At 49.5% G+C, this 12,494-nt stretch overlaps 1 gene segment (V, D, J or C); it reads left to right on the forward strand.

Annotated features, from left to right (window-relative positions):
* The first annotated feature begins 8,658 nt into the window (after nucleotides 1-8,658).
* LOC132579005 (immunoglobulin lambda variable 3-1-like) lies at nucleotides 8,659-9,159 on the forward strand. The segment is given in 2 exon segments: nucleotides 8,659-8,704; nucleotides 8,840-9,159. Coding segments are annotated over 2 exon segments (366 nt in total).
* Nucleotides 9,160-12,494: the final 3,335 nt, after the last annotated feature.

Genomic DNA, 12,494 nt, shown 5'->3' on the forward strand with positions numbered 1-12,494 from the left:
GTTATTTTATTTGCATGTGCCAAAGGTGGAAAAATACAAGCATGGCCCTGTTCACACAGAATGTTGACTGTACATATTAAGAAACACAGAGTGCCTTCCTGGTACATGAGGTAGGAGGCAGGACTGAAAAGACCTAATCTTGTGTGTGTGAATGGAGTAAACACCATAAGGGATGCTTGCTGTTCTCCCCTATTTGGCCTGCAGGGGGAGACGTTGTTCCATGCTAGAGTTAAATTATCATAGACCACCCTTTCCAGACCTGCACCTGTGGCATGAAATGAAGCAGAAAATTGTTTCGTTAAAAAATTATTATTTTTCCGGTCTTTCATGCTCCTTCAAGCACAGAGATGAAACCCTGTCAACCTGATGCAACTTTGTACCTCACTTAGCCTCTACCAATCTCAGTATATATTTAGTACGGCAGACTGGCATTAGGGAATCTTAATTCAAAGGGTCACTTAGGTGTGAGCCAGTCTCTCTCTGCCTCTGTCTATCTGTCTGTCTGTCTCTCTCTTAGCTTAACCTATCTCAAAGGGTTGTGAAAATCAAAAGGAAGTGAGGGGCTCATCCTGAACCCCTTAGAGGAAAGGCAGAATAGAAATGAATAGATCATTAATGTTCCACCCATATTTCTATTTCCTGCTGCCCCTTTGATGAGGTACAAGTTATCTGTCTGTTTCCAGTCTCACTGACTCAGCAGTTGCTTGCACCCATCAATCCAGATGCTGCATTATCTAGAACTGCAAGGCTAACATCTGGACAGGAACCCCTTCCTCTCAGTTCTAGACATCCTTTTAAAAAACGTCTGGATGAGTTGCTAGGATTTTGGTCTAAAATCTATATTTAAAAAAAATTAAGCTAGAATGTGTGATTCTTGCAAAACAGAGATCCTTAATCCCCCTTTTACATGCATAACCTCTATGCAAACATTCAGCTCAATGTATGGAGGTCCCTTCCACCCCAATCCATGCATTAGTAATACACAAGGACACTGGCTTGGAGCCACTGGAAGATTTCCTCATGCACTAGAGTCCTTGCACAAGCAGTACTTTCTTGGGGGGGGGGGGGGGGTGGAATATAAAAAACATTGTTAAGTTAAACATTACAGATCCTAAAATGTCTTCCTGCTTATGAAACATGTTGCGCAAACACTTTTAGGGTATGATAAGACACATAGAGGAGAGTGCAAGCAAAACTATACAATCTATAACAGGAGTGTCGAACTCATTTGTTACGAGGGCTGGATCTGATATAAATGTGACCTTGTCGGGCTGGGCCATGTATGTAATAAAATGTAATATCAGTGCGTATGTAAACTTTATAAAGGACACAGACAAACACAATTAATTTTTTTTAGAAAAAAAACTTGCTTAAAAGATTAGCACTTTTGCATTATTTTATTAAACAGTTTCTGAAACTGACACCTCTTCCTCTGAATTATTGCATCAAACTCTGGAGATGATGTCTGTGCTGTGGCAATCTTGAATAGGCTGTTCAGGTGTTGTTCAAGTGTGTATCTGTAAGTTGCAAACCTACTTTTGATTGCAGAAATCTCATGGTCAATGCTCTCAGCCTAAGACCCAGGAGAAAACATGAAATGGCTGGGCATTGTGAACTTTTGTACATAAGTTGCTTCATATGCTGGTCAGCCAATGGAGAAAATAGAGGCTTTGCTATGTAGCTCCTGTACAATTGATCAAGCCTGGCAAAGCAAGCTGTGATACAGAAAGAAGCAAGATGATAGTGAGTTGCTCCTGGACCTGATAGGATCCCTCTAGGGGCCTAATCTGACCTTCAGGCTGCATGTTTGACAGCCCTGGTCTATAGATTCAGGCGCACAGCCATGTTGGTCTGAAGCAGCAGAACAAAGTTTGAGTCTAGTGGTACCTTTAAGACTAACAAAATTTTATTCAAGGTATGAGCTTTTCTGTGCAAGCTCACTTCCTCAGATACTGTCTTGCTCATCACTAGATCCCAGCCATTGTTTACTACAGTCCTACAATTTGATGTAACTCTTAGAAACATAGAGTTGAAAGGGACTTCCAGGGTCATCTAGGTCCAGCCCCTGCACAATGCAGGAAATTCACAAATACCTCCACCACCACGCCAGTGACATCTGTTCCACATTAGAAGATGGCAAAAAAATCTCTAAGATCCCTCTCCAAACTGCCCTGGAGGAAAATTGCTGCCTGACCCCCAAAGTGGCAATCAGCATTTCCTTGGATGTGTAAGGAAAGACCACCATCACTTCATATGATCTGGACAATTTACTTCTGTTGATATCGCCCAAAATTCCACTTGCCCTTTTAGCTACTATATCACACTGCTGACTCACGTTCAGTGTACAGTCCACTAAGATCCCTAGATCCTTTTGCACATACTACTGCCAAGACAAGTCTCCCCATCCTATAATTCTGCATTTGAATTTTCCTACCTAAATGCAGAACATTATATCTATCCCCATTAAAATTCATTGTATTTGTTTTAGCCCAATTTTGCAGCCTGTCAAGATCCTTGTGTATCCTGACTTTTGAAACCTTATAGCCTTGTAACTAAGTTAAACATAGCATATTCCAAACTTTTTTCCTGCTTATACAACACTTTTTTCCTGCTTATACAAGTGTGCAAACACTTTTAGGGCACAATAAGATATATGGAGGAGGCTGCAAGCAGAATTGCACTGTCTATGTTTCCACATGCTCATCAGTGGATCCAAGTAGCTGTCTGGTACAAGCCTAGAGTCTTTTGAAACCTATTCTCAGTTCTGAAAACAGATAAAATGCAGCAAAAGTGTATCAAAATACCTGAAGCACGATTAGCCCCCTGTTCAACTCAAAATTGCTCATATTTGCTAAACCTTCCAAAATGGTGGGAGGATACTTTGCTGCAGAGGGTGGTTATTTAAATAGAAAACAGGTACCCAGCTGCTCCAGCCCCTCCTGCTTGGGATATGAAAACTTGACCACAAGGTACCAGACTAAACATTGAGAATAGAAGGTTTGTAGGGTGGCCAGACCGTCCCGGGCGCCCGGGAATGTCCCGGTTCTGGCCCCCTATTCCCGCCTCCCGGGCTGGCTATACCAGGACCATTTAGAGGTCCCGGTTTAGCCAGCCCCGGAGGCGGTGGGCCGCGGGCGCCGGCGGGGAAGGCGGCGAGTGAGGGAGGGAGCATCCCTGCGCGTGCGCAGGGCCCCTGCACACGCGCAGGGCCCCTGCTCACACGCAGGGACGCTCCCTCTCTCACTCGCTGCCTTCCCCGCCCGCGCGCGGTGCCCGGCGGCGGTGGCGGAGGCCTCTCCGCGGCCTCTGCTGGTCGCTGGAAGCCCTCCAGAGACTCTGGAGGGCCTCCAGCGACCAGCGGAGGCCGCGGAGAGGCCGCGGAGCAGCCGGCGCTGGTCCCGGAAGGCCTTCCAGAGACTCTGGAGGGCCTTCTGGGACCAGCGCAGACCAGCGAAGGCCTCTCCGCGGCCTCCGCTGGTCGCTGGAGGCCCTCCAGCGACCAGCAGAGGCTGCGGAGAGGCCGCAGAGCAGCCGGCGCTGGTCCCGGAAGGCCTTCCAGAGACTCTGGAGGGCCTTCCGGGACCAGCGCCGACCAGCGAAGGCCTCTCCGCGGAGAGGAGGAGGCCGCGGAGCAGCCGGCGCTGGAGGCCGCTGAGCAGCCGGCGCTGGTCCCGGAAGGCCTTCCAGAGACTCTGGAGGGCCTTCCGGGACCAGCGCCGACCAGCGAAGGCCTCTCCGCGGCCTCCGCTGGTCGCTGGAGGCCCTCCAGAGACTCTGGAGGGTCTCCAGCAACCAGCGGAGGCCGCGGAGAGGCCGCGGAGCAGCCGGCGCTGGTCCCGGAAGGCCTTCTAGAGACTCTGGAGGGCCTTCCGGGACCAGCGCCGACCAGCGAAGGCCTCTCCGCGGCCTCCGCTGGTCACTGGAGGCCCTCCAGAGACCAGCGGAGGCCGCGGAGAGGCCGCGGAGCAACCGGCGCTGGTCCCGGAAGGCCTTCCAGAGACTCTGGAGGGCCTTCTGGGACCAGCGCCGACCAGCGAAGGCCTCTCCGCGGCCTCCGCTGGTCGCTGGAGGCCCTCCAGAGACTCTGGAGGGCCTCCAGCGACCAGCGGAGGCCGCGGAGAGGCCGCGGAGCAGCCGGCACTGGTCCCGGAAGGCCTTCCAGAGACTCTGGAGGGCCTTCCGGGACCAGCGCCGACCAGCGAAGGCCTCTCCGCGGCCTCCGCTGGTCGCTGGAGGCCCTCCAGAGACTCTGGAGGGCCTCCAGCGACCAGCGGAGGCCGCGGAGAGGCCGCGCAGCAGCCGGTGCTGGTCCCGGAAGGCCTTCCAGAGACTCTGGAGGGCCTCCAGCGACCAGCGCCGACCCGCGGAGGCCGCGGAGAGGCCGGCGCTGGTCGTTGGAGGTCCTCCAGAGACCAGCGGAGGCCGTCCCCGGCCTCCGCAGCCGCTGCCAGCCTCGCCAGCAGCACCAGCTGCCGGGAGGAGAGGCCATCACCCGCCCTGGAAGAAGGTAAGCAGGGAGGGTGGGGGCCGAAAGCGGGGGGGGCTGGCGGGAGGGGGCGGTCTTCCTTCCTTCCCTCCCTCCCCCCTCCCTTCCTTCCTTCCTTCCTTTCTTCCTTCCTTCCTTCCTTCCTTCCTTCCTTCCTTCCTTCCCTCCCTTCCTTCCTTCCCTCCCTCCCTCCCTCCTCCCTCCCTTCCTTCTTTCCCTCCCTCCTCCCTTCCTTCCTTCCCTCCCTCCTCCCTTTCTTCCTTCCTTCCTTCCTTTCTTCCTTCCTTCCCTCCCTTCCTTCCCTCCCTCCCTCCTCCCTTCCTTCCCTCCCTCCCTCCTCCCTCCCTCCCTCCCTCCCTCCCTTCCTTCCTTCCTTCCTTTCTTCCTTCCCTCCCTCCCTCCCTCCCTTCCTTCCTTCTTTCCTTCTTCCCTTCCCTCCCTCCTCCCTTCCTTCCCTCCCTCCCTCCCTCCTTCCTTCCTTCCTTCCTTTCTTCCTTCCTTCCTTTCTTCCTTCCTTCCTTCCCTCCCTTCCCTCCCTTCCCTCCCTCCCTCCTTCCTTCCTTTCTTCCTTCCTTCCTTCCTTCCTTCCTTCCTTCCTTCCTTCCTTCCCTCCCTCGCTCCCTCCCTCCTTATGTTCTTATGTGACACAGAGTGTTGGACTGAATGGGCCACTGGCCTGATCCAACAGGGCTTCTCTTATGTTCTTATGTGATGGAGAGTGTTGGACTGGATGGGCCACTGGCCTGATCCAACAGGGCTTCTCTTACTTACTTATGTGACGCAGAGTGTTGGACTGGATGGGCCACTGGCCTCATCCAACAGGGCTTCTCTTACGTTCTTATGTGACGCAGAGTGTTGGACTGGATGGGCCACTGGCCTGATCCAACAGGGCTTCTGTTATGTTCTTATGTGACGCAGAGTGTTGGACTGGATGGGCCACTGGCCTGATCCAACAGGGCTTCTCTTATGTTCTTATGTGACGCAGAGTGTTGGACTGGATGGGCCACTGGCCTGATCCAACAGGGCTTCTGTTATGTTCTTATGTGACGCAGAGTGTTGGACTGGATGGGCCATTGGCCTGATCCAACATGGCTTCTCTTATGTTCTTATGTGACAATACTGACTTTGGTGGACCCAAGCACTGATTCAGTGTAAGGGAGCTTTGTGTTTGTGACTGGAGTGGACAATACTGACTTTGGTGGACCCAAGCACTGATTCAGTGTAAGGGAGCTTTGTGTTTGTGTCTTCTGGTGCAATTTTGTTCTCAGATCCTGTATTTACTTCATCAGTATATGGGATAAGGCACTTTCTCAACTGTGCTGCATAATGCAGCCTATTTATTTTGTCCTGTTTGCTCTGTTGGCTCTATCTGCGCCACCTTCATCACTTTCGGGGTGTGGATCCCCCAGTGGGGTGGTCTCGCGACTCCCTCCGCTGGCTGTTTCTGATAGCCCTGCGCCCCCTCTTTCATTTGATATGTGTCCCGTGCGGGTGCCACCCTCCCGCCGGGAGATGCCGCAAAATGAGCCCCCTTGAGGCTTATGGCGGCAGGGCTCGGGGGAAGCGAGCTAGACTGCTGTTCTTTTGAGGGGTTATAGAGTGTTTGTGCTAATGAGCTCTGGCACCTCTTTTTCTACAAAATGACCCTTGGGTTAACTCTTCCTAACAAAGGTGAGGGTTCATATACTCCGTCCCAGGGTGGCCAACCTCCAGGTGTTGGCTGGAGATCTCCTGGGATTCCAACTGATCTCCAGGCCACAGAGATCAGCTCATCTGGTGAAAATGACCACTTTGGAAGCTGCAGACTACAGCATTATACCGCATAGAAGTCCTTCCCCTCACTAAAACGCATCCTCCTCAGGCTCCAACCTCAAAATATCAATGTAGTTCCCAGCCATGAGCTGGCAACCCTCTCTTCCCTCCTGCTGCTGCTTGTGAAGAAAAGCCTGACGAGGGGAGAGGAGAACACATTGCTGGGAGAAGTTAAGAGTGAGACTTGGCGAGCCTGGGAAGGATCCATCCCTCTGCCTCCTACCTGCTGCCTGCCCTGCCTGCTGCAGCTTAGGGCTGCCAATCCCCAGGTGGGGGGCAGGGGATCCCCCAGTCTGGAGGCCCTCTCCCCGCTTTGGGGTTATATCATAGGGTATAATGGAGAATTGATGCATGGGTATCTGGGGCTCTGGGTGGGTTGTTTTTTGAGATATAGGCACCAGATTTTCAGCATAGCATCCAGTGCCTCTCCCCAAAATATCCTCCATGTTTCAAAAAGATCGGACCAGGGGGTTCAATTCTATGACCCCCCAAAGAAGGTGCCCCTATCTTTCATTATTTCCAATGGAGGGAAGGCATTTAAAAGGTGTGCAGTCCCTTTAAATGTGAGGGCCAGAACTCCCTTCAGAGTTCAATTTTGCTTGTCACAACCTTGCTTCTGGCTCCACTCCCAATGTCTCCTGGCTCCACCCCCAAAGTCCCCAGATATTTCTTGAATTGGACTTGGCAACCCTACTGCAGCGTCTTCCAACCAAAATACCCTACAGGTGTCCCTTTGAAGGAACAAGAGTCTACCTTCAGTTGGCTGCAGCCTTCACCACTTTGATTTGTGCAAGTGCCTCACCTCTTTGGTGCTTGACAATTTGTCAATGACGAAGCAAGGAGAGTTTCAAGCAGGGATAAAACTTCGCAGAAATCATCTTCTGATCACTGGCCTGGCTAGAAGTCACATGTCCTCAATAAAGGTGTGGTGTTTCTAGTAAAGCCAATGGATGTAAAGAGATTTGCATGACACGGCTCCTCTGCAGATCCTGGGGGTTTTAAGAAAGAAGGAAGATGCCCTTGCTAGATGCACATTTGCCAGATTTTGCTTCTAGCCATGGCCTGGGCCCTGTGTCTCCTCGCATTACTCAGTTACTGTTTAGGTGAGTATTAAGTGCAATTCTAAGAATCCTTTCCTGGGAGTAAACCTCATAGCATAGACCCCATAGCATAGCAGGATTCTGAGTGGACCTGCTCTGGATTCCTGTCTAATTTCCAGATGCAACAACAAATCTGTTTGAATTTTGCATTTAAAATGAGAGCATAGTGGCATTTGCAACATTAGAAAATGAATCAAGGATACGTATTTCAATTTTTCTCTTTCCTAAAGGTGCCACTTCGCAACCAACCCTGACTCAGCCTCCCTCACAGTCGGTGTCTCCTGGTCAAACAGTAAAACTCTCCTGCACTGTCAGCAATGACAAAAATACCATCTGCTGGGTTCAACAGAGATCTGTAACATGTCACAGGGTATTGATCTTTAAAGAGAAGATGTGCCTCCCCCCCCACACACACACCCTTGGAAGTTTGAGAATAAACTGCCAGACTGGAAGGTGCTCTCTTGATTAGTACATTGTCCACATATCTACCTGTGATGCTGTTCAAGGGGCCTTTGCAACAGAGGAGAGGCTGGTGGGAAATAGACCACTAACCCTCTCTTAGTCAGTCATTTCTCCTTGGTAACTCATCTTCCATAAATTCAGCTTTTATAGTGCCTCTTCCCCAACTGGGTCTGAAGCAGGGTAAAAAATGACTGATGGGGGGGAAGCTGGATTAAACCCTGTGAAGACCCCTAGGCAGTCAAAATCTTGAGGTCTCCCTTTCAAATTAACTCAGAGTTGGAGCACTCATGCTGCTGCCTGTGGCCCTCACTGCAGCTTGCAGGCACCTTCTCAAAAGCCCCTTTAACAAAGCTGTGGGGGAGAAGAAGAGAGAGGCAAACTTGGAGACAATGCCAGCAGCCACACCAGGCAAGTCGGGCAAAGAGCGGCTCAGTTGCTGGCAGTGTGTGCAGGCTGGAAGGGCTGCAAGTGGGGGGGGGGGAGCTGCCCCAGGGCCCCAAAAGGCATGAGAGCCCAAAGGCCAGTGCCTACTTTGCCAAACTGTTAATCCAGCTCTGCACCTATGCAAAGGTATTAAGGTAGAAATGCCATGCAAATTTGCAGATGTCCCATTGGTCTGACTAGGACATCAGCACCTCCTTATCGCAAGGGTGCTGCTTCTATTAAAGCTGAATGAGTGTGAAGTCATTTGCATGCCAGGGCTGTTCCTCAGTCCTTGAGGAGGTTTTAAGGGAGAAGGGGAAGGTCCCAGCTAGTGACCCGCTTCCCTCAAGCGTTCAAACTCACTCTTGACTCACCATGGCCTGGGCCTTGATTCTCCTCACAGTTCTCAGTTACTGGTCAGGTAAGGGTACAGGGCTTTCCTTTTAGATGGGTTTACAGCAAAGCTATTCCTATTTTAGATTGACAGTAAGAACTTAATGCAGCTGGAATTATTTGTGAACACACGGGTTTTTTTTTCTTTTTCTTTTCCATAAAGGTGCCAGTTCACAACCAACCTTGACTCAGTCTCCCTCACAGTCGGTGTCTCCTGGAGAAACAGTAAAACTCTCCTGCACTGTCAGCAGTGACAAAAGCTATATCTGCTGGGTTCAACAGAGATCTGGACAGAGTCCCCGTCACATACAGTGTGCAGGTTATAGCAGGGGAGATGGGGTCCCGGACAGGTTCACAGCATCTGATTCTGGGAATGTCGGCTCTTTAACCATCACAAACACTCAGCCTGGAGATGAGGCCAATTATTACTGTGGCATGTGGTATGATAGTAGTGCGTGGAAGTGTCACAGTGGTAAAACCTAAGAAGGAACTGAGACAAAAACTTTCTCCGTTCGTCCTCAGAGAGGGGAGCCAAGTATAACGACAGAGCTCAGTTTGATTTGTGGCTGGAGCATCTTTAATCAGAGAGATTCCTCACAAGGAGAGAAAGCCCTTCAGTTCTCACTTCCTCCTCCCAAGCACCAACATCCTTCCAATATTGTTTGTCCTCAGAGATGGAAAAAAGTATAACTACAAAGTTCAATTTGATCCATTGCTGGAGTGTCTTTATTCAGAGAAATTCCCCATTGGAAGAGAAAGCCCTTCTGTTCCAACTTCTTCCTCCCAGGCATCAACATCCTTCCGATATTGATTAACTGGTTGTTTGCTTTTCTCACTTGGATTACACCAAGTAAATCAATACAACAGGGCAATAGGATTAGAGCTGTAGAACCAACTGAAGCAAAGCTAACATGACACTTTAAATCAGGGGTGTCAAACATGGAGCCCCAGCGCTAAATCAGGCCCCCCAGAGGGCTCGTATCAGGCCCCCCCCCCCGAGCAACTGACTGTCATCTACTTTCTTCTCCCTCTGTCTTGTTTCCTTCTGTGTCACAGCTTGCTTTGCCAGACTTGCTCAATTACACAGGAGCTACAGAGCAAAACCTCTATTTTCTCCATTGGCTTAGGCTCCGCCCTTGGGGAGGAAGCGGGGAGGAATAGCTTTCTTTGTCAGGCTCTCTCAGTTGCACAACACAACTACCGAGTCAAGCGTCTCTTCCTTCTTTTGGCTGAGGCTCCTTCCCCTTCTGGTCTCCCGAGGAAGGAAGGAAGGAAAGAGACAGAGTTTGCTTTGGCCAGTTCCCTGGATCACACAGGAGAGATACAAAGAAAGCACCTTTAATACCTATGAGTGCTAATATTTTAAGCATGTTTTATTTTAAGCTTTTAAAAAATCTTTGTGTTCTTGATAAAGTTTGTATCTCTGTTACCTGGCATTACAATGTATGACACACATGGCCCGGCCCAGCAAGGCCTCATTTATATAAGATCCAGCCCTCATGAGTTTGACACCTTTGCTTTAAATGATGCAAATTCCATAGTAGAGTCCTAGGTTCAGCAAGTAATTACCACAGTGCCTTAATAATTTATCTGAGAAAATGTGTGAATCATTTAGCACAGTGCAATTCTTATCACCTGTGTAGAAAAGCCCTCTTGAATAATTCAGTTTTGAATAGTGTGTGGAAAGCCAGGCAAGAGGGAGCCTTTCTGACCTCCTCAAGGAGCCTGTTCCATGGGGTGGGTGGGGGCACACAATGGAGAAGGCACCTTTACAGGGACTTGTTGATTTTGCCCTCATGCAGGTTGGCACCTGCAAAAGACCCTGCCCCAATAAGCAAATCTGTCATGGTGGAGCATTGTGGGGAGAGGTGGTCTCACCAATAGCCAGGTCCAGATTCAGCCAACCAACACAATACACTTCAGGTTGTGTCATGGGTAGAGCGTGAAGCCCTTCTACAAAGATGAAAGCAGAGGAAAGAGGTTCTGGCAGGATCCTGCGGTTTGTTTCCATTTCTCGTAGAAAAACGTAGTTGTGAGAGATGACACTCAGATGTGGTGCCCCAAATTCACTTGAAATTACGTGTGAAATGCAGCAAACAACTAATCTAATGCCAGTTTAACACACTTTGGCCTGTAGGGGAACATTTGTTAGCATTAAATGATTTTAGAGAGCCTCTGCCAGCCTTGCACCTGTAGCATGAAGTGAAGCAGGAAATTGTTGAGTACAGATGTGTATATATTTTTTCTGATCCTTCTCACTCAAGCACAGAGACCCAACCCAGCCACTCCTCCACAATTCTACACCTCATTAAGCCTCATTCTGTGTCCATGTCCCTAATCCCATATCATTAGAGTGGCCCAAGTTTGTACCTACTTCCTGTCTAATGAGATGGGAGTTGTTTGGCTCCTTCCTGTTCTGTTCTGGGGGATGTATACAGTTTTAACAATACATCATTAGTTGTACTTCTAATGTGGGGTAAGGGGCCATTTGCCGTGAAGAGTCAGTGGGATGGCAGGGATGTTTAACACTTCCCTCAGCTGAATTTTGTCCAAAGGAACCCAACCCTCCACAGGCTCAGTTTTTGCAGCCTCCCCATGTGTAGGGGAATAGATAGATAGATAGATAGATAGATAGATAGATAGATAGATAGATAGATAGATAGATAGATAGATAGATAGATAGATAGATAGATAGATAGATAGATAGACAGACAGACAGACAGACAGACAGACAGACAGACAGACAGACAGACAGACAGACAGACAGACATGTGTGTGTATGCTGTATTGATGAGGGGGACAAAGCAAGCTCAACAAGTTAAAGAACATCTGTGCCATGATCAAAATGTCATGCAAATGTGTTCTCTGGTCATTGGCCAGGCTAGTGTGTCACAACTCCTCAGGGAAGAAATTTGCATGATACAGGTCCCTCTTTGCTTCTTTGGGGTTTTAAGGAAGAAAGGAAGGTCTCAGCTAGATACACCTTTGCCTCACAAATTCAGACTTACCTTTGATTCTCACCATGGCCGGGGCCTTGTTTCTCCTCACACTTCTCAGTTACTGGTCAGGTAAGGGAGTAGAAGCTGAGAAAGCTTAGGCTGAGAAGACTGAAACATATGCTGAGAAGAAACCTATCAATATTTTATGCATAAGGCAAGAACATATTATTAGTGTAATATCTGAGATGACACAAAATGAATCAATCACAGGTTTTTCTTTCCCCCCTTCTTTTCTTTTTCATAAAGGCGCCACTTCACAGACAACTTTGACACAGCCTCCCTCACAATCTGTTGCTCCTGGACAAATGGTGACGCTCTCCTGCACTGCCAGTAGTAACAAAAATACCATCTGCTGGCTTCAACAGGGATCTGGACAGAGACCCCATTACATACACCGTGCAGGTTATAGCAGGGGAGATGGGGTCCCGGACAGGTTCACAGCATCTGATTCTGGGAATGTCGGCTCTTTAACCATCACAAACACCCAGCCTGGAGATGAGGCTGATTATTACTGTTACATGTGGCCCAGCGGGGGTAGCGAGTTCCACAGTGATAAAACTTGATAAGGAATTGAGACAAAAACCTTCTTCCTTTCTCCACCAAGAGGGAAACCAAGCAGAACAGCAGCCAGCATCATGGTTAGATAGGGTTTAAACTGTGGCTGAGATGTCTCTAGGCAAAGAGAAAGCCTTTCTTTTCCTGCTTCCTTCTCCCAGGCACCAACACCCTCCTGCCAGTCACACTCAGATCCACCTACACCATCCGTTTCAGAAATCATAAATCATCCCCAGCAGAGTGTGAAGTCGCTTGAGAAAGGGG

Source organism: Heteronotia binoei, chromosome 11 (assembly GCF_032191835.1).
Source record: "Heteronotia binoei isolate CCM8104 ecotype False Entrance Well chromosome 11, APGP_CSIRO_Hbin_v1, whole genome shotgun sequence".
Classification (NCBI taxonomy): Eukaryota; Metazoa; Chordata; class Lepidosauria; order Squamata; family Gekkonidae; genus Heteronotia; species Heteronotia binoei.